At 52.9% G+C, this 20,132-nt stretch overlaps 12 protein-coding genes across 12 annotated transcripts; 5 read left to right on the forward strand and 7 right to left on the reverse strand.

The window, feature by feature from the left end:
• Positions 1-97: 97 nt before the first annotated feature.
• Positions 98-2,020, reverse strand: E0L32_005022 (uncharacterized protein; the record flags this gene model as incomplete). The annotated part of the gene is made up of 1 exon (XM_031139498.1): positions 98-2,020. The coding sequence occupies one exon, from the start codon at positions 2,018-2,020 to the stop codon at positions 98-100; it is 1,923 nt and encodes a 640-aa protein (XP_030996624.1).
• A 66-nt stretch (positions 2,021-2,086) lies between these two features.
• On the forward strand, positions 2,087-3,427 carry E0L32_005023 (uncharacterized protein; the record flags this gene model as incomplete). The annotated part of the gene is made up of 2 exons (XM_031139499.1): positions 2,087-2,614; positions 2,735-3,427. The coding sequence occupies 2 exons, from the start codon at positions 2,087-2,089 to the stop codon at positions 3,425-3,427; spliced, it is 1,221 nt and encodes a 406-aa protein (XP_030996625.1).
• A 1,551-nt stretch (positions 3,428-4,978) lies between these two features.
• Positions 4,979-5,539, reverse strand: E0L32_005024 (uncharacterized protein; the record flags this gene model as incomplete). The annotated part of the gene is made up of 1 exon (XM_031139500.1): positions 4,979-5,539. One exon carries the CDS (start codon positions 5,537-5,539, stop codon positions 4,979-4,981), a length of 561 nt encoding a protein of 186 aa, XP_030996626.1.
• A 1,600-nt stretch (positions 5,540-7,139) lies between these two features.
• E0L32_005025 (uncharacterized protein) lies at positions 7,140-8,624 on the forward strand (the record flags this gene model as incomplete). Its single annotated transcript, XM_031139501.1, has 1 exon — positions 7,140-8,624. The coding sequence occupies one exon, from the start codon at positions 7,140-7,142 to the stop codon at positions 8,622-8,624; it is 1,485 nt and encodes a 494-aa protein (XP_030996627.1).
• Positions 8,625-8,715: 91 nt separating this feature from the next.
• On the reverse strand, positions 8,716-9,453 carry E0L32_005026 (uncharacterized protein; the record flags this gene model as incomplete). Its single annotated transcript, XM_031139502.1, has 1 exon — positions 8,716-9,453. The coding sequence occupies one exon, from the start codon at positions 9,451-9,453 to the stop codon at positions 8,716-8,718; it is 738 nt and encodes a 245-aa protein (XP_030996628.1).
• Positions 9,454-9,749: 296 nt separating this feature from the next.
• On the forward strand, positions 9,750-10,661 carry E0L32_005027 (uncharacterized protein; the record flags this gene model as incomplete). Its single annotated transcript, XM_031139504.1, has 1 exon — positions 9,750-10,661. One exon carries the CDS (start codon positions 9,750-9,752, stop codon positions 10,659-10,661), a length of 912 nt encoding a protein of 303 aa, XP_030996629.1.
• A 599-nt stretch (positions 10,662-11,260) lies between these two features.
• Positions 11,261-12,864, reverse strand: E0L32_005028 (uncharacterized protein; the record flags this gene model as incomplete). Its single annotated transcript, XM_031139505.1, has 3 exons — positions 11,261-11,861; positions 12,188-12,327; positions 12,421-12,864. 3 exons carry the CDS (start codon positions 12,862-12,864, stop codon positions 11,261-11,263), a joined length of 1,185 nt encoding a protein of 394 aa, XP_030996630.1.
• Positions 12,865-13,447: 583 nt separating this feature from the next.
• E0L32_005029 (uncharacterized protein) lies at positions 13,448-14,446 on the reverse strand (the record flags this gene model as incomplete). The annotated part of the gene is made up of 1 exon (XM_031139506.1): positions 13,448-14,446. One exon carries the CDS (start codon positions 14,444-14,446, stop codon positions 13,448-13,450), a length of 999 nt encoding a protein of 332 aa, XP_030996631.1.
• Positions 14,447-14,777: 331 nt separating this feature from the next.
• On the forward strand, positions 14,778-15,509 carry E0L32_005030 (uncharacterized protein; the record flags this gene model as incomplete). Its single annotated transcript, XM_031139507.1, has 1 exon — positions 14,778-15,509. One exon carries the CDS (start codon positions 14,778-14,780, stop codon positions 15,507-15,509), a length of 732 nt encoding a protein of 243 aa, XP_030996632.1.
• Positions 15,510-15,830: 321 nt separating this feature from the next.
• Positions 15,831-16,841, reverse strand: E0L32_005031 (uncharacterized protein; the record flags this gene model as incomplete). The annotated part of the gene is made up of 1 exon (XM_031139508.1): positions 15,831-16,841. One exon carries the CDS (start codon positions 16,839-16,841, stop codon positions 15,831-15,833), a length of 1,011 nt encoding a protein of 336 aa, XP_030996633.1.
• A 638-nt stretch (positions 16,842-17,479) lies between these two features.
• Positions 17,480-18,172, reverse strand: E0L32_005032 (uncharacterized protein; the record flags this gene model as incomplete). The annotated part of the gene is made up of 1 exon (XM_031139509.1): positions 17,480-18,172. One exon carries the CDS (start codon positions 18,170-18,172, stop codon positions 17,480-17,482), a length of 693 nt encoding a protein of 230 aa, XP_030996634.1.
• A 616-nt stretch (positions 18,173-18,788) lies between these two features.
• On the forward strand, positions 18,789-19,556 carry E0L32_005033 (uncharacterized protein; the record flags this gene model as incomplete). Its single annotated transcript, XM_031139510.1, has 1 exon — positions 18,789-19,556. The coding sequence occupies one exon, from the start codon at positions 18,789-18,791 to the stop codon at positions 19,554-19,556; it is 768 nt and encodes a 255-aa protein (XP_030996635.1).
• Between the last annotated feature and the right edge of the window lie 576 nt (positions 19,557-20,132).

Below are 20,132 nucleotides of genomic sequence, written 5' to 3' on the forward strand. Positions count from 1 at the left end.
CTTATTCATGCAGTATGGTCGATATCAAAGGTACAAAACGGCTGTGCTGAAATGAGTCCAGAATTGTTGGGTCAAGTGACGAACATATGTAGCATAGTCAGTCCTTGACAGTGTGGCTTATCCATTTCTGTATGAATGAAGAGGGCGCAGGAGAATGCCCGCTCTCCGTGAACTCGTCTTCTGAGTCTGAGTCTGAGTCTGAGTCCGAGAGAGCGAACCACTCATGCCCAAGAATGTCCTTCTCACGGCCTATGCAGCCGTCTGGTCTCAACCATAAGAAGATACATCTCGTAGCGTTTTCAGATATAGCCATATTGCCATGCTCTATGTCGTTCACGGACAGGGCCGTGTTCCCACGGTCTGGTGTCTCAAGCAGATTTACATTTTCGGTTGTCGTGGCAATCTCGCCACCTCGTCGAAGCCACCGGTGCGCAAACGGTAGGTCGACCACATGGCGCTCGAGTGTGGCCAGCCATGTCAATCCAGAGGAGAGCCTGTGAGGTGTCGTAGTCGCTTGAGTGTGCGTTTGGTCCGTAGCCCATTCGAACGCCCCAAGGGCCAGCCTATGGCTGCGACAGGTGACATGTTTCCGCACCTCGATGTCCGTATCTTCTATCGCTGTCGAGCCAAAGGGCTTCCATTGCACCAAGGGCAGCCGGGTGTGATCGTCTGACCTAGAGAGATACAGAAGACGGCATTCGTCGGCTCTCGGCACGGTGTAGGTGTACGGACCAGATGCTGGCAGCTGCATGAATGTCTGCGTCGTGCCCGACCACGCAGCAGAGAGGAGATCGATGGGTAGCTGTCCTCGTCGAACTTCCATGAGCAGGTCGTCCTCAAGCCCCAGAGCGATGACCCCTAGCCATAGGAAAGAGACTCTTGGGGACCGACGCGCGAGTAAACACCCAAGGGCGAGGGACGATCGCCCGGTGAGGCGGTCAATCGCAGTCAGCGACCCCTGCAGCCATGTGGCAACCGCATTGCACTGCACGCTCGGATCGTAGAAGACGCTGAAAAGGATAGGACGGATGCCTCTGGTATAGCAACTGAGAGTCAAGAGCCTATCTAGGTGGCCGTCTTGCACCAACGTGTCATCATCAAAGTAAGCCGCGCGCTCCCGGCCAAGCCGCCTCGATGTTATTGCTAGGTTCGAGTTGCTCACCAGGGACAGTGGCAATCGCATGTTTCGGCCACGGCCCATGCAAGGGAATAACAAGACAGCTGCTAAAGCAACGTAGACCTGAGTACCGATACGATGGTGAGCACAGAACCTCGCCAGATATCGGCTCGCTTCCGTAGAGCAAGGAGCGGTTGGGCACAGGACCGGAGTTCTCGGTGTGTCCACTGACAAACATAGTCCCACACAAGATTCCTGCCGGACTGACCAGGGAGACAGAAACGTCTCCTCGCCAAAGTCCATAGTGGCGATCCAACCTTGGTGTTGTTCCAAAATACAAGACCACCAGCGGGCCTCCTCGGCGCTCGCATCGCCAATGTCCACGACGCTTCGCTCAGATGGACTGTGCTCTTCTTGGGCGATGTTAGGTTCTCCGGTGTAGGCGATCAGGCAGCATCCCGGCATGGTCTCGGCCCACCGAGCGGAAAGGATGTACGCCCAGGCCAGGGCAAGGACAGCGACGAAGTTCTGCTCGCCGTGGAACCAGTCGCCAAAGTAGTCGCCCTCCGCAGCTCCTACGGTCACAGTGGTCACCTGCTTTGCTGCCACCTCGATCTCGGCGGGCAGATTGAATGACGGCAATCCGTACCTGCAAGAGACTGATGCCGCCGTCCATGTTGATTCTCCACGGGCGCAGACTCGGTTCTCATCCGCGACCTGCTTGCAATGCAATCGCAAGTCTCGTGGAAAGGATGGCTGGTCCGGAAATGCGTGCCGAAGTGCAAATGAAGGTAATACAGCGAGATCCTTGTCGACGGTACTGTGCAGCTTGGTCCACGTCTCGAAAGCTTGCACGTAGATGTCGTCCAAGCGCCGCTCGGAGAGGCAGATATCTTCGGGCATGATTAGAATTAGAATTGGCGCTGTTGAAGACGAAGACTGTGGTCTACCTACATTTTTTTTCACGACATGGTTACACAGACGTCGCATCCACTAGGCAGCCGCGTGGGCCCCGCTCGTAGGACGCGTTCCGAAGCTTGTTTTGACAATGATTCTATCGCCATGCCATCGACCCCAGCACCCATCAACCAGCTCAACTGGAAGGAGACGGAGTATGATCCGGCGGCTTCTGTGAAAGACACTTTGCGCGAAACAGACTGGCCGAAGCTGTGCCAGCTAGCGTCAGACCTCAATAATGGGCTATCCTGTATACCGCTCAACGAAACCACCAACGGCTTGAACAACCTGGTCCGTTTACTCCAATTCTCGGATATGACTCGATGGGTTGCCCGCATTGCTTTGCGCAGGTCAGCTGCAGACTCGGAGAAGTTACGCAGCGAGGTCCACGTCATGCAGTTCATTCGAGAACGATGCAGTCTACCAGTGCCCAAAGTATTCGCATATGAGGCCGATGAACACAACCCCATTGGTGTCCCCTTCATACTCATGGAGTTCCTACCAGGGAACACTGCTATGGATGCTGCAGGCGGATACGAGGTACATCGAGGGCAAATCCCTTCCCTTTACCGCCCAACATTCTATCGCTCGGTGGCCGAGTGCCATGTTAGTTATCTCTAATTCCTTCATTGCCTAGCCCTCTTCTAAAATTGACCATAGGTAAAACTGGCTGCTCTGAGACTTCCAAAAATCGGGACTATTCACAGGACTCGAAGCGGTGAATACGAGATTGGCCCGTTTCCAGATATTGGCGGGCCGTTCACCACAGCAACGGCATTCTTTGAGGCATGGGCAGAGCATGCTCGATTTCCGCGCGGAAAGGACCAAATCCTAGAGCTGATGAAGGGAGGGCCGGCCGAACAAGTCCTTCATGCGATCAATGTCTTCCCTTCTCGATTCAAGGCGATAGCCAGCTGGCTATTACACAGCGACGAGGGTCCTTTCCCACTTTGCCACCCTGACTTTTTGCATAGCAACATCATCGTCAACGAGAACTTCAATGTTCTTGGTGTCATCGACTGGGAAGGGGCATGTACCTTGCCCCTAGAACTTCTCAGGTTCCCAAGATTCCTAGACGCCATGCCTCCTCAGTTCGACTCGCCCGAGAATTACGACCAAGACGGACGGCCGGTGGATGGCAGCCTAAGGCAGCGGTGGGAGGAACGACAGGACTATGTGCAGATGATCAAATCGATCGAACACCAGGACAATGCCCTCTCCGCGTGTCTTAGTAATGAGAAAGGTTTGGCCTTGTCATACTGCATGACGGCTTATCGCGAAGGAAAGTTGGGACTCTACGACAGAGTACTAGATGAACTGGAGAGTGATGTAGGCCGTCAGATCATGATGTAGCATAATTAAACAAGTTTCCAGGGACACCAACGAGTGTACTAAAGCTGGGACTTTTCGGCAAGCTCCTCTAGGTATAAATGGCAACAACTCTCCGCAAAGCGTCGCACTTAGAGCGGATTATCACAAGTCAGGGTCGGCCCTGTTGGCGGAAGCAGCAAACCCTCCGCCTCTCATATTAAATCTGCGTGCAGGCCGGAAGCGGGTGGATCTGTATCTTATCGATCCCAGCAACCGGGATTCCTTGTGGTAGAACCCCCCGGCAATCCAGGCGAATAGGTCCCATCGCCAGGTTGTAAACTTATCCCACGCCGTGGGGATGAAGTTATACATGCCAGCGTACTCGAAATACTTCGGGTAAAACCCTGCTAAATCCCAATCGATGAGCCATAGCTGTCCTTCAGGATCAACAATCATATTTCGAGGTGCCAAGTCATGGTGAGTGAAGACGAATGGGCCATCATAGAGAAATACCGGCCTTAAGCAGGTTGCATGCTTGGCAGCAGTCTTTATGATCTCCTGACAGATAGAAACGAAATTGGCCTAGAAGTTCAGGAAAGCGTTGACCTGATCAGATGTTGCTCTAGGTGGCAAGCTGAATGAGTCTTAGAGGAAGTAGGACCTGCATTTTCCTGTAACTAGGGACCCAGAGAAGGTAGAAGTGGCCGATCTTAAGCGGTGTATGATGCGATGAAGCTGGAAAGCTAGCCTGAGGCTTGCGAACCAACCAAGCTCTGGCCATACCATATCGAGAGTTTTCCCTGGAATTCGATCCATAATGCAATAAACTATACGATCAATCTTGACACTTCAATAGATATATGGGACAGGAATTCCCAGCTAAGATGCGAATTCCACAGATCTTATAGCATCCTTGACTTTTTCCTCCCGATAGCCCTTTGCTAAAAGGTTCGAGGACAGCGGTAGGATTTTCGAAGAACCAGGCTGGTGAGATAGAGAGATGATGAAGTTGGTGATCTCTGCATCTGTGTAGCTGAACAGTTTCGTATCGTCGAAGCCTGGTTCCATTGAGAGTATGACGTGGTTGGGAGTGAAATATCATCCATCGTGGATAATATTCCACATTCTGCACAGCCAGCCGTACCGGGGAGGCGACTTGAGTGAGCCGAGGTGGAGTCAGGTGACTGTTGACAGACATCCATGTAGACAAAACATCTTTAGCACTTCCAAGCAAGGGAAGGCATTTCATAGAGTTGCATCTCACATAATTTCGGTCTTTTTTCAACCCTCCCCCCACAACTCTTAGCTGTTGATCAAATAAAATCTAGAAAGCTTCTAGAAAGGCAATAGGCAACGTTAGTCGAATGTCGGCTCATCCAACCAATCACGAATCTTCTCTAGAGCGAAAATATCGTGCTGCTTGTCCGAGGTGTGGTAATCCTCCATCTCTCCATCAATCCACCCCTTGGTACCCCGGCTAGTTCCTAATTTAGCACCTATCTCGCGCGCAGGACCAAGGTCGATGAGGACCGGCATGCCCTCCACGTCGACCAGGACGTTTCCCGGATTGACGTCGTTATGAGCCCAACCGAGCTAGTGTAGGTGATGAATGGCCGACTCGAGGGCTTGCATGAAGGGCTCCTTGTTGATCGGCCCTATCTTGTTCTTCAAATAATCAGAGAGCGTGTTGGGGTGGCGATCGAGGACCAGGCCGGTGATGCGGTTACGGCGAACTCGGCAGCCATGATAACGGACGATATTGGGGTGGGGGTGTAGGGATAGCATTTCCATTGTTCTGGCTTCTTCGAGCAGGCCCTTGGGAATCAAGTCTAGAACCTTATGTTCTTGGAAGACATCGTACATGGCAAGATTTGGGCGTTTGATGTAGTAGGTATTGAGTTGGGTCTCCTCCGCCAGTGTGAGATTCCCGCGATGCGGCGCCCATTCCGGAAAGATGGTATGTTCCGGGATATGAACAAGGGCAGACGTGAGTTGTTTAAAGGTGGCGTTGCGTCTAGGATGATTTGTCTTGCCAAAGTAGGCCAGGTTGTCGTTGTCGACCAGCGCAAAGGTTGCGTGCTGAAACTCGCCAGTTTCGTCATCGACTTCCTCATGGAAGAATGCAAGGTCTTCCCATGCTGTGACTTTGGCCATGACGAGGAACACTCTCGCAGATCATAGGGGTTCAGTTTTTCCAGTCTCTTGTCTCCTCAAGGCTGGGTGTACACGTTTTACCTACTCGCTTTTGGCCGCAATTCTTAGTCAGCGGCTATGCCCGGTGACTTCAAGCACCAAGTCAGACTCAAATTCATGATCTGTTCTGTCGTTCTTTGAAAGCGCTTGCAACTCAACCATGGAGTCTGATATCGATAGTTCAACGAAAAGCAAGACCCGCCGGATCTTGTCAGCATGCTCTTTACCAAAGCCGATTACGCCGCCTGAGCGCATAGCACAAGGTGTTTATGCACCGTTGAATATAACAAACGACCATTCCTCGTAACTTGGTCTGGATCGACGCAGTATCCTGAGATGGAGAGTTTCCCCGACATTGCGAACACCAAAGTCCAAGCTCTGCCACAGACGCCGGCCATGGAGTTTCTCTGGAGAGGCTCGGAACTGATGGATTATGGTGCTCATGCGTCGATTCGACTTCAAGGGGAGAGCAAGTTTCCCATCCTCAAATTGGCCCATGCTGCAGAACTCTCGATGAAACTCATCGCATCCGAGTTCGAGGTCTTTTGGAACTACAGACGAGTCTCCCTATTCCCAGAATCGACCCGGTCCCCGTCAAGGACCATGGGGTTGTTTCTGGATTTCGAATGGAGTTGCTTTCTAAACTCGGGCAGGAAGACCTTGCCGCACGGGCGGCGGACATTGAGCAAGCGTGTTGGACGTCTTCATTCTGCCGGATTCTGTCACGGAGATCTCAGTCCGAGTAATATCATGGTGAATGAAGCAGGGCAAATCATCTTGATTGATCTCAGCTTTGCTGGTAGAATTGGGCATCGAATTCCTTCATTCTTCCCTAACTGGGTCTATGAGGATGACTCCTTTGACCTCAAGGCTGACATGGAAGCATTGACAGCAATTAAACAAGCTTGACCCTGAGGTTTACAGTTCCCACAATAACCTGAGGAATACGAGCCTCAGGAGCAGACCCTCGGGACACCCCGAACTACGTCAAAAGACGCCGAGAACTATTACGCCGAGACGAAACCGGAAGAGAACACTACAGACACACAGCTCGTCGAGACCACAGAGCTCAAGAACCTGTTGGGTTTGACCCTCCGGGGGCAAACAAGAAAAACCTTCAGACGCCAACTACACACTATCACTATGCAGACCCATGCCGTTTGTCCATTTCGCTGCCCGAACTAGCACCAACACGGGCACAGCTCGCCCAAGAAACACGTCAGAGGACACCGGAAAGGCCGCCTACACAGGCAGAAGCCACACCTTGTGATGAGGAAAGAGAGGGTTTTGCTGGCCGAGGAGCACCAACCGCATATTCGGCGCTAGCGTCGCGATTGCATTGGAGGGACCACACGAAGTACCCCACACCACCTGGCTGGAACAAACTGCTGAGGACCAATCCCTCGTAGCCGCCCCCACTACCTGCTGCCTGGAATATCGCGACAACTCAATGACCACCTAGGCCCCCTGAGAAGGCTCCCATCCAGCCGGCCCAATTTCTCGACCGCGCCTCGATATAGAAACCAACACCATCCTCCCTCACACCGCAGCTTTCGTCGCCATGGACGAACCGCGCTCTCACGCAGAGGAGAAGCAAGCTTCTCAGAGTACACAGACGCGGAAACGACAGCTAGACGACAACGACGCCGAGCCACGAACAAAGCGCGCACGATTAACGCGAAAGAACTTGGCTCACTTCAACAAGATGGGCAGGAAGAAGACCTCAGACCCCTCGGACGATTCGGGATCGACAAAGACCCTCTCGACAACGGCGTCTGGCTTTGGTACCCAGGCCCGAAAAAATGGTATCCTAGATCCCATCAGCTCCAAACCGCCCACAAACCTCGAGGATATCCGCGAGCGGCTCGCCAGATCCCGTCAGACCGCTTCACCCCCCGAGTCAGTGTACAGGCAGTACGCCCGCACAGTCGCGACAGCCCATAGCGAAGCGACCATGGTCGTCAAGGCTGGCGGGAAGCTGTTGAAGGAATATGATGACGATGGTTATCATCAAGAATTCAATCAGGCATTCATAGGCTATCCAAAAGATGCCGGCTTCAATAATAGACTCTCTGCTCCGCAGCCCGACTTTATCGAGGGACTTGAGATGGAAGAGTTCCAACCATTTCCAGTCGACGACGTCAGCGGGGCGGTTCTCTATAAGGATGACCGCCGTTCTGTAACACTACCGCATATTGCAGGAGAGTGGAAGGGCCGCGGAAAGGATATGGAAGAGGCAGCGCTACAGAGCTCCTATGATGGAGCAGCTCTCGTCTATGCAAGGAACCAGGCCCTTGCCTACCAGGGAAAGTCCGACCCTCCCGGCCACGCAAACGTCACAACTTTCACCACGAATGGTACCCTGCTCAACCTGTACGCTCATTATGCAGCCCCATCAGCCGAAGACGAAGACACACTTGAGTACCACCAGTATCCCATCTCAACAACGGATATCAAGGGTACCTACCAGGGACACAAAAATGGCAGAAAAGAGCTCAGGAACGCCCAGGACTACGCGAAGCAACAGTCATATGCCATGAGAGACGAATTGAAGGAACATTGGAAGCAAAACCGCAATAAACTCCCACCAGTCGCCGAAGGAGTTCACCTACCGGACGTGGAACCACCGCCGCACGCAACAGATGGATACGAAGACGCGAGCCCGCACGTACTGCAAGAAGTAGAAGTAGAAGACGAAGACGACTATGAGATAGTCCAGCCAACGACACCCAGAGAGTCTTCGCATCACTCAAAGTCATCGCATCGTCACCACTCATCGTCGCAACACTCTTCGAAATCGCACCACCACTCGTCGCATCACTCGTCGCCACACCACTCATCCAAATCATCGCACCACTCATCCAGTCACAGCAGCACCCACAAACGAAAAGCCTCATCCTCACAGACATCCTCCCACGGAGCCTCCGCACACGCAAGCAAACATGGAAGTTACTGGAAGAAGAACTCCGAAGGCCATTACTACCACAAGCATTCGGACGGCACGGTCCAATGGTACGATGATGTCAAGGACCACCACCGACATTGAGAGGTCCCGAGCGAGTATGGTCTCTGGGAGATCGACCATAAAGGAGGAGAAACCTGTTATGACGACCAGTCACGCCTTGAACTTGTTTAGCTTACCGTTCTTGCTCTTTTTGACTTCGAATTCCCCTTGACTGTGAGTGGCCGATAGCGAGCTTGGTCGCGGTCAATATGCGCCACGTTCCTTTCGTGAGGAGGCCGGGAAGCTCACTATGTGGTCGCTCTGAGCTAGTTCTCTCCCTGTGTGGACCTTGAAGCGTTTCAGTTATTGTTCTGAGCTTAGTGATCCCTCTTTCTCGGGGGTCGGGCGGCAGCTTGGCTGATGTCATTGATGCTTTCGTTTGTCCATACTGGGGATTATGCACCTCGGTATGTTGAATGTTATTCACTTCGGTCTGGTTTGGGCTTGAAGTCTTTGATTGCTCTGTGGCAGACTGTAACTGGCTTGAGATGAGAGGTTTGTTCGTGTGGATCATCGGCTTAGCATCATACGTAGTTTCGGCCGGGAGATCTTTCTCTCCGACCCTTTTGTAGATTGTTACGTTTGCAGAGCGGACAGTCTGATGACTGTTCCCGCGAGAAGGCACCCAGCAGGTGTAAATCTGCGAACCTTCCATACTCAGGTAGATTCCAGTTTCTCCTCTCGAACCAAACTTGTGCCATCTCAATTTTCGTTCTTGTGGTATGTGAAGTGTGACCTGTGAGCCACAGATTCGCTCTCTAGATAGGTCTGGCTTGTTGCCTTGTCCTGGGAAGACGTCGTTGAGGAAGCTTCCCTTGGGGGTGAGTCCATCAACTGCTCGGGTGGCCGTGACGTTTGTCTTGCGCACCATTTCGTCCAGAACTAGTGGCCAAAAGTTCTAATTATTGGTTCACATTCGTCCATCAATGCTCTTGTAGATGGGCAAGGCCTTCGGACCCAGGGAACAATGTTACTGGGTCACTGTCAAAGCGAAGGATAGCCTCGGATATCTCAGTTGGTAGCTCTATTCCGAAGCGCCGCGCATAGCAAGGCTGAAATCATACGTATATACCTAACCTATGCATTCACAGAACTAGGCCTTTGTCAGGGGGTTCAGTGTCTCAGAACGCAAAACACCTAGCAAAGTGGCACACGGGACGTACCCAGATGGGCACGCAAAACCCCGCACCCTGTTTGTACCTTGTGTTTATCCCATCCCGGATCCGAGAGCTCCCTCACATACGACTGCAGTTTATCACCACAGCTCCTTGGTCTGGGTCAAGCATGGCCCACACCTCGGGCCATACGACACCTCAATCCAAACCGGCTGCAGTAATCGTTGTTGGAATTGGCATTACTGGCAGGATCGAACTGCTCTCTTCCCGCGACAAGGTCAAGAAGTCACCACATCCTTCAGCAAATGACCATGACAGGCAGTGGATGCATGAGCACATCAAAAGAGAGATTGCTATATATCAACGACTCCCAAAGAAGCATAGCCGCTTTATTCAAATGGTCGGTTACTCTCCAGAGGAGAGTGACCATCATATCATCTTCGAGTACCTTCCGAAGCGTGATCTAAGGACCTTCCTTGACATGCAGCCCTCGCCCTCCCGCCGGCTACAATTGCAATGGGCTCTAGATGCGGCAGAGGCCGTAGGGCTTGTCCATGCCTGCGACATCATCCATAGTGATATCAAGCCGTCTAATTTCCTTGTGGACGAGCACCTACGGCTCCGGCTGATCGACTTCTCCGGCTCGTCCATCGATGATCAACCGGCTTTGGTCGTCGAGAACGCACGTTTCTTCCTCCCCCGGAACCGGCAGGAGGACCAGAGTAGTGTATTGACCGACCTATTTGCGCTGGGGTCAACTATATACGAGATCATGACCACACAGCAGCCTTATGAGGATCTTGACGAAGAAGAGGTCGAGGCTAGATATATCCATGGTGATTTCCCTGGGGTCGAAGGGGTTGTCTGTGGAGACATCATCAACAAGTGCTGGACTCAACAATATGCTGCTGCTACCGCTGTATATAACTCCATAGAAGAGATAATGAGGCGCACCGCCATCTAGGAACAAACATCCAGCTCTGCTGTTCTTTAGACTTTCCCTCTAGCGCATGGCAGTGGTTTGAGTTCCTTCACAGCAATGGCCTGACCTCATGTCCGCGAGTATCCTTCTTTACAACTGGACAATCACCCTGCATTCTGGTTGAAGCCATCGCACTCTTCTTCAGCTTGTCACTAGTGTATTGCACACCACTATTCGTAGCATCCACACAGTTCACGACGCCATAGTTCTTGGTTGCTCGAAGGCCACATTTGTAGATTACCGGGCCTGAGGCTTCGGAATAAATGTTGAATGCTGTAGGCTAATATGGACATGGGATTAGTGAAGCTCAGTGTCGTCATTGATAATTGCTCACCTGTGATGTGGGAGTTTTGCAGTCTACTAAGACGAGGAAGATCAGGATGCTAAGCACAGCTAGTCAATAAGGCAAGATATTGGGCTGCAACACGTCAAGAACCCGAAGGATTCCAGACAGGAGGCTGGGCTGCAACATGTGAAGCGGGGTCCTGCCGTTCGCTTCACCGTCATCCTTCAAGCTACAAGCCGTCGCAGCATCTTCGACGGTCTGCCAGTTGCAGCCCAACACAAATTATTCGATCAACTCAAGGCTTTCCAAGCTTCATGTGAGAAGAGGGAGCTTGCAGAGATGAAGCGCGCGGTCCAGGAGCAGGAGAGGAAGATGCGGGAGGGGCGGAACCAGGATTCGAAGTGAACAAGGACGCCACCCGATACTTGTACTCCTTGAACTCATTGGCCTTCTTTTGGACAACCTGGGCAGAATCTTCACGCCAGAACCCGGACAATATCGCTTCCGCTTGGACTCTGTCGACCACAACGGGGAATCGAGGATAGATATGCTTCCAGACTAGTGAGTACATGGCACTAGAATGTACTGCCGTCCATAGCCAGCTCGCTCCCGAATGCCAGTTCTCCTCCATCGCGCTCGCTAGGGGTAAGCCGCCACCCACCGGAGTCCTCTTGCGCTCCTCTTCCTCCACTGCTTGTATGAAACTCCGCTGAACGCTATCGAACTCTGGTTCACTGATCTTGTTAACGGCATGTCCTGTAAGCCAATATGGGACCGCAAGTGCCTCCACAGGCAGAGCGCAGATCCATTCCAGATCGATTAGACACGTAACATTCCAACGACGGTCCACGAAGATATTGGATCGGTTTACGTCGGTAAGTTCGAGTGAGAATGGTCTGTAACGATGTTCTTGTTTAGTGACACGATGCGATAGCAAACAAGCCAGGCTTCTCGCAGCCATATGCCCACGGCAATCCTCGTCATCGAATGCTGCTGAATGCGTTGTCCTGGCAGGTGATGAGGTCCATTACATAAGGCTGAGCACAAGGATACGTGCTATCCCTTTGTATTGTTCTTAGCATATTGCTATTCTCCCATAGCATAAAAGAGCAAGTAAGCGGCCGATTCGACAGAGATATTGTGCAGTCATCGTTGAATCGGAACGAGCCAATTGGGCGGATTCCCCTGCGTGGCCCATGTGTTGGCGAGTATCTCTTCCCACTTATACTCGAGCAGCATATAAGCTGTTGGGAGCCGATGGCCCGACGGATTTGAAACGTAGCGCGGCAGGACAGTGGTGTATCGAAGACATCGGTGGAGGGAGCGTTGGAGAATACGTGCGACCCGAACGTAGAAGGGTCGCTGTTCTTCATGTGTAAACTGAGCGCCGAAAGACCAAGGTCAGCAGGAGACAGACGGCGTTGAGGGACCCTCCGGGGGGGGGGGGAGACGTACGCAGCGGCCGTCAGAGAAGCCAAAGCCATACAGGCGGGGGATGCGAACCAACGGGCATTGCTCTTGCATCCACACGTGGGTTCCCACCTCACAAGCCGTCTTCTCGTCGAAAGTGCCAGGGTCCCGGGCCTCGGCCAGCTCATGTGGCATGGGGCAGCGGAAAATGAAGAGTTTGGCGGCTTGGTTGGCAGACTTGACCTCGACGGGCACGCACACATTGATGGCGCCTCGAATCCATTGCTGCGGACCGGCGGCAACGCAGCTATCTCGATCGCCGAGCTTCAGGTGGTGTCGGGCGAGAGCTTCAATTACATGTTTCTGCCTCCACATAAAATCTTGCAAGGCAACTGAGGAGGCGGCGTGAAGGACGATGTTGTCATCTCGGTTTTCTGCATCCTTGTAAGTGATCGAATCACCGTCGGACAACGTAATGGTAGCAGGCATATTCGAAAATCAGTGGCTGCTCTGAAGGCGACGCCGCTGGAGTTGCAGGGCTGTCGTCCGTTGAAGGCGCCTATCGCGGATGTTGCCAGAGTTTGGTGGAAGTATGCGCTGAGACATGTATGTAAGTACTGAAAAGAGAGACTGGTCGTGATGCTTGATTGATGTGTAGTTGGAGAAGACAATCAAGCTAAGACTTTGGCCCTTTTTATGTCCATCGGCCTACAGGTGGCACCTACCCCTTACAGGACGGAGGTTGTAGGCGAAAGAAACGCCCCCAAGAGGACACGAAAAGCCCCTCAAGATTCAGAATGCTCCGCCCATCAACATGCTTAGAGAGATGGGATTGCCTTAGGCAGAGTTCAAGTAATTCGAGGTTCAGTTCTTTATCAGTCGGAGCCAGAAGCAATCTGGAAGGAGTGGCTCAAACACTGCACACGTCACTGCAATCTTTTATGTGTGTGTGTGTGAAATGAGCAGGTGTGTCCCAATGTGTCTTGGGTGTTTTAATTCTCCTCGCCCTCAGATCCAAGATTCTCAGCTATTTCTCCATGCCCCTTTTATATTCTATCCCAGACATCATATATCATTCTCTATACGGCTGCTCTTGCCCTCGAACGAAAGGAATTCGATAGGTCATAAACTTGGGAAGTGCTTTCAAAGTAACCTGGCCAACGCCAATCTTCCCATCCTCAAAGAAGAAACAACTCAGTAAGGTCGCAAGGATGACAACATCCTGGACCAGGTCAAGGCGCTTCTCCAACATCTCTCGAATACGTTCCGGCATTCCGTCGAACAGTTCCGTCCAGAATCCCCTTTCCGCAACCTCAAACTCATCCGGCATCCAGAACTCGCCTCCGGTAAATTCGCCGGCAAGGGTGTGGATACGGCCGAATCCGGCCCCGAACGGCAGCGGGGTAGACAGTTCCCAGTCGATCAAGGCGGTAACGTCGCATTTCTCGTCGATGAGTAAGTTCACACTGTTGAGATCGTAATGGGCAACCCACAGCGGGAGGAGGGCAAACTCGTCAAGCCTTCTGGCGAAGCTCCCGGCAGTTGCTTTATAGGGGAGGATTTCTTCCAACGGCGACGCCAAGATGGCGTCTAGGTGCGGTCGAAGCTTGGTATCAACAGCTTCGTGGCTAACATCGGCGAGATAACCCTTCGAAAAGACACGGCCCAGTGACTTGTTGATGGCAATACGCCCTTCGGCTCCCTTGCCAGCGACTCCATGCAGCCACATCTTGCCTGGCATGCGGGCGAGGGAGTAAGCCCAGGCGCCTGCGTTCTCCAACTCTTCATTACCGAGAGCTTCACAATCTGGGACGAATGAGCTCAGGGCGCCCTTGGCGGTCTTGAACGCGTCGACGTCAAGCGGTTCAGTACGGAATTGCACGACCACCTCACGGCCGTCAGCGAGGGTAGCGAACAGGGTCCTACTAAACATTCCCTGCATTGGAGGCTTGTCGATGCGGTTCGCGGTACTGCCTAGATGCTCGGCGACCAGCTTCTTTGCCCATTTGGCCTGCTTCGCCGGCGTATCGAGCAACTTGGGCAGATCCTTGTCGGCGGTGACCATTGGCATTGTGGAGAGGATCTCGGGAGGATGTAGATGAAGGAAAATGAAGGCGGAAACAGGTGTGCGCGCAATTGCGGGCTCAAATGCTAGATGCAGAGAGCTTTATCAGAGTGTGGAAGTCCCTTCCTCGTCCGCTCCTTGCTGCGCATGAGCCAGCTTTCATGATGCATCTGCCTGTTGTCATCGTTTTGTTGTCGCTGTACAGCACAGCTGATCCCTGTTGGCTCTGCTGAGTTATCACACAATTAGCAAGCCCGGCGAGCCTACCCACTCTACAACCCAGAAGACCTTGTCATTGTCCAAATCTTTCTTGACAAAGCACCAGGCTCCGTTCAGTATGTCGACAAATCAGGAGAAACAGGACGAAGGATGCTTTGCCGTCACGTTTGAACGAAAATACTACCATCGCGAGGGCACATTCATCAAGAGAAGCTTGCGGCCCAACGAGTTCCGTACAGGACATCGTGGCCTTCATGTCCCTCGCCTCAACAACGAGAGGATCAAGAATGAAGCGGCCTCGATGAGATTTGTTAGGCTCCATACCAACATCCCAGTTCCACAAGTTTATTGCGACTTTGAAGATGATGAGGCATACTACCTCATCACAGAATACGTGGAGGGTGTTCAAATGGCCGACCTTACAGATGACCAAAAGGTCCTTGTGAGCAAGGAGCTCCAGCGCCACCTTGAAACGCTCCAGAAGTTGAAATCTAAAAAGATCGGGGGCCCGTCAGGCATTGTGATTCCACCCTACCGGGTTATGCGTCATACAGAGAGAGATATCTGGTCACTACGGCCTTCCGATGAAGATGAATTCGTCTTCTGTCATAACGATCTGTCCCAACAACACATTATCGTTGATCCCAACACACTCCGGATTAATGCCATCATAGACTGGGAATACGCAGGGTTCTATCCAGCACATTTTGAGCGGCCATTCTACTCCCGCCTGGGCCCTTCTGTTGCTATCAACAGCGAGCCTGACGATTCATTCGAGATTCTCGACTTTTTCAATTCCCACGCACAAACACAAGTCTCTTCAAATAACACAGTGTCGTCTTGCCGGTGACCTTGTTCTGGTCCCTTCACTATATAAGTAATTCATGGACCTGGTGTTTGAGTTCTCACCAAATCAGACTCAGAGCAAGAATGCTCAAAAGGTTACTCGATGGCAGGTCTGCCTTAACAATTTCGATGCATTGATACGCAAGCCTTCAAACTCTTGGAAACGTCCAGTGGGCTTGAATATCTCATAACTGTCAATATGTCTAAGCTGTTCTCTAATATATGATATTCGCGAAACAAGGAATCCGTGTCTCATCTAAAATCTATGAACTTCTTGTTTCTATAGTCTAAAGTCCACCAAGCTTCACAACAACAAAGCCACCCTCTACGCCCCCAACGCAGCAGCGACCATCTCGACATCCTCCCCGGTCCCGCACACAAGCCCTCCTCGCTCGTCGCAGTCCCGGACCGGCACGGCCAGGACGTCCCTCCCGCCCGCGGGGTCGACCGCCCGGCCGCCGGCGCACTCGGCGACCAGCGCCACGGGGCACAGCTCGTACAGCCGGCGCAGCTTGGCGCCGCTCCCGCCCGTCACGGGCGAGACGTACACGCCGTGGCCCTTGGACAGCGCGTGCGCGACGTCCGGAACCAGGCCGCCCGAGTAGCGCAGCGTGTACTTGTCCTTCACGAAGCGCGCGACGAGCGCCATGTACCGCTCGTCCTCGGCCGCCGCGCGCAGGTTCGCCGGCGCGAAGTAGCGCGTCTTGAAGGGCGGCGGCGCGAGGCGCACGGCCGGCCGGGTGATGGTGATCTCGGTGGAGGCTTGGTCATCGCGGAACCCGACCTCGAAGCAGGCGGGCTCCGAGCCGGGGACCCGCAGCGCGATGATGGCGGTGGCGCGCGGGCCGAGCACGCCCAGGATGGCGCCGATCTGCTTCTCCCGCGGGTCCTGGTTCAGCGCCGTCGCTCCGTCCCAGATGCCGATGATGGTCCCGACGGTCCAGTTCGGCGCGATGATGGAGCTGCCGTCCAGCGGGTCGAAGGCGACGGTGTACTGCTCCTCCGATATCTGCTCGCGTCCGAGGTGCTGGTGCCGCTCGACGGGGTCTTCTTCGCTGCTCGCCGCCACCACGGCCGGGCACTCTGCCAGCGCGGCCCGGATGAGGTCCTCCGCTATGACGTCGACGTTGAGCTGGTCGTCTCCGAAGGCGTTGGCGGTGCCGGCGAGGGCGATGTGCTGGGACTCCCGCAGGGCTCTGGCGACCAGGGAGATGGTGTGTAGTAGTTTTGGCAGGACAGTGTCTCGCAGCTGAGAACGAGATTCTGAAGGGAGGAGTTGCTTCAGGTAAGATGCCAGGGTTTCAGCGGCATGGTCAGCTGTACCGTTGGCCGCCATGTTTCGTTGGCGGAGATTTTGATTGCCAGATACCCGCTGCAAGATTTCCGTCTGCCCTGTCTTTTAATTGTATCTTCTGAAGCATGCGATATCAAAGTGAGGCTTTGGGCAATATTGCTGAATTAGAGTTTCTGTAGACTTCCGAGTCATAGTATCAACAAATTTCATCAAATATCGCAAAGAAACTAGCGGAAATGGCGCAGTGGGGCCGCCATACCTACTGTCAGAGAAAACCAACTAACATTCACTTCAACTTCAACTGGAGTTGCAATTTTGTCATTAGTTGTTTGCTGGACAGCAATGTCACTTGAAAGTAATTGCCACTTAATCGCATTGAACTCTCATCATGATGTTCTGCTCAAAGTCCAACCCGGACCTTCGACTTTAACGAAACACAGGTATAACAGCTCCGAGTGTTGGGAACGGAGTATAGCAGAAACGAAAACCCAAGAGCAACTGCAAGTATAGAGCGTTGAAACCGACACAGATCATCCTGGTTGATTCCATCATCTGACATTGCAAGACGCAAGTGCCATCATAAGCACCAGTGTCTGGCCAAGTGCAGTGCGAGGCTACTAAGTGCGTGTTAGTGCCAATGAACCATCGTTCCACGGTAGGATACATACACACTTACTCATTCAAGAGATACGCTCATGTGAGCCATTGCCGTTGACCATGGGCATTTTCCCTTTGCCCTTATCCATGGGTCTTGCACCCTGACCGTTAATAACCATGGGCGATTCACCATCACCATTGACCACAGTCCTCGCCATGTTACAGTTGGCCGGTGGATCTTCCTCATCTCTATCTCTCCGCCAATGTCTTCGCCATTTTCTGGCGTTGCTGTCGGCGGCAACCTTCAGCCAGGCGGCCAGGCTGAGGAGGGCGGCGGCCGCCAAAACCGGGATAAGCAACCACACGCCAACCATGACGACGGGCGCGGAGAGGAGCATGGACATCAAAAAGGTCGGTGCGACGAAGTATATCAGGAAGCGGTTGTAGGCATCTTCGGCGGCACGGCGGTCTTCTGCTCGAAGCGCGAAATCCATGCGGGCTGCGGCCATCCTCGGGTTTGGAGTCGAGGGAGAGGCTGATGTCGAGTCCGGAGTCGGGACCCGAGTGGAGGTCGTGGTCGAAGCGGACCGAGACTCTCGTGGTGGATCTCCCATGGAGGCCGCCGCTGCTGCTACGGCCTCTTGGCCCTGTCGGGTCGATGTCGTCTGTGTATCACCCGCGAAGTCTGGGATACGACCCCTGCCCCGACTCCTGCTGCGCCAGGGGGCCTTCCCGAGGGTGGCGTCTGATCCGTACTCGTCGTTTGGGCTGGTCATGTTGAGATGTCTATAAAAGGTGGATTTGGGGAAAATTATTGGAAAGAGAAAACCCACGGTTGAGAGGCGAGAAGGTAGAGACAAGAGCCATCCTATTTATGTATGAATCGCAGTGGATGTCCTCGGTAGGGGCTAGGACCGGGCCCCGGACGTCACAGAGGTGGTTCCGCGAGGGTTTCCCCGAAACAGGATCTCCGAAACAGAAGATTCTGTTTTGATATGGCGCATGTTTGCGCTGATAAGAGCTGGCGCCAGAAACGAGCGAAAGGCGGTTGAGGTCTGGTCGTCCGGCCAGTGGCAGCAGCCGCAGAATACTGTGGGCTGTGCGCGCGTTTGAGCTGCCACAAGACAATCTCAACCGTAGAAATGACATGTCGATGGTGTGAAAGTCCACCCCATACATTTCACCCCAAACCGAGGCTCGGGAAGTTTTCCATCCTTGATTTACTCATAGGGATCATGATGTTCAAAGGATGTAGTTATCAGGTCCCGTGACCAATCCTATCAGATTTGATCTTCCCGCTCCTCCCCTGCACTGACACTCCACTGGAGAACATTGCACTATCCCGTCCACCAAGCCAACGGGCATCACAACACCGCCGCCGCGCGCCTAGAAATGTGGTGGTCTATCAAAGGAATGGGCGGGTCAGCCTTTGTGACCTGCACTGATGGAGAAACAGTTCTGAAGGGGTATCAGGTCTGGGAGGGCGGCAAGATAAGGGCAAAGTTCGAAGAGTCTTCCGAGGAAGAGCTGTCACGAGAAAATCAAATCTACGAGTTGCTCGGCGAACACCCCCAGATTCTCAAATGCTTCGGCCTCGAGGAAGTCCACACCGGCATCTTCTCTCTCCGTCTCGAGTTAGCATCACTTGCAAGCGTCAGAGGGTATATCGAGACGAACCCAGACAACCCTCCCCCTCTACAGACCCGGTCGCAAATGGCATTGGATGTTGCTACCGGTATCGCATATATCCACTCCTGTGGTGTTTGGCACTCCGATATCAGCTGCCGCAACTTCTTCTTGTTTAGTGATTTTCGAGTCAAGATCGGTGATTTTGGCGGATCTTTGGTGCAAGGCCAGAACTTCCGCGCTTCAGTTTGTGAAGAGCCTGAGTATGAATTACCGTGCCGAGGAAGGGACTTCCAGGCTAGGCCACGAATCAAAAGGGAGCTATTCGCTCTCGGCACTGGCCTGTACGAGATCATTGCCTGGGCTCGCCTTTTTCCCGGCTCGAGCGAGGACGATGTGGACAATTTTCTCTCAGACGAGAAGTTCCCGCCGCTCGAAGGGGTTCTCCTTGGAAACGTCATTCACGGTTGCTGGAACGAACTTTACAACAGTGCCGAAGATGTTGTTCGTGATCTTTCAGTCCCGTCTCTCTGAATACTTTATCAATTCATACCTTGTGGTCAGTATGATTGTCTGATTCTCAATCTTTTTCAATGCTGAAGCTCGAGCAGCCTCCTAGTTGCATAGGGCCGATGATTAGGGTTCTGAGCAACTGTGGACTAGATTGAGTGAAGCAGCGTTGAAGTGGCTGGAGAATTTGAACGTACTCGGTATAAAAAGTTGTTAGAGGTTGTTAATAGTATTCTTGTTGCTGGATTTGTAGCTACGTTGAAAGACTTCATTGAATACCATACAATCGCTCTATCTGGTGATGCGGTGTGCTCTTTCTCAACTTCAAGACTATCATGATGGTGAATAGACGGACATGGTGTTTGTATCAAAGGCCATTCATTGTAAGCGTATTGGATGGCAAGTCTGGTGAACTCTGGCGGCCTAGGACTCCCACCAAGGCTCCTTCTTTTGGCCGCCTTTGACCATTCACTACTCTACACACTCGACTGCACACCAGAACAATAAAAATTCACACAACCTCATTGAGGAAGAGCCGATATTTACCCGATCCCGCACGGATCACCTTTCCCTCCCTAAGATTGATTTAAGAATCCCCTC

This window comes from Thyridium curvatum (assembly GCF_004353045.1).
Source record: "Thyridium curvatum strain D216 chromosome Unknown NODE_25_length_444008_cov_73.864110, whole genome shotgun sequence".
NCBI classification, from domain to species: Eukaryota; Fungi; Ascomycota; class Sordariomycetes; order Thyridiales; family Thyridiaceae; genus Thyridium; species Thyridium curvatum.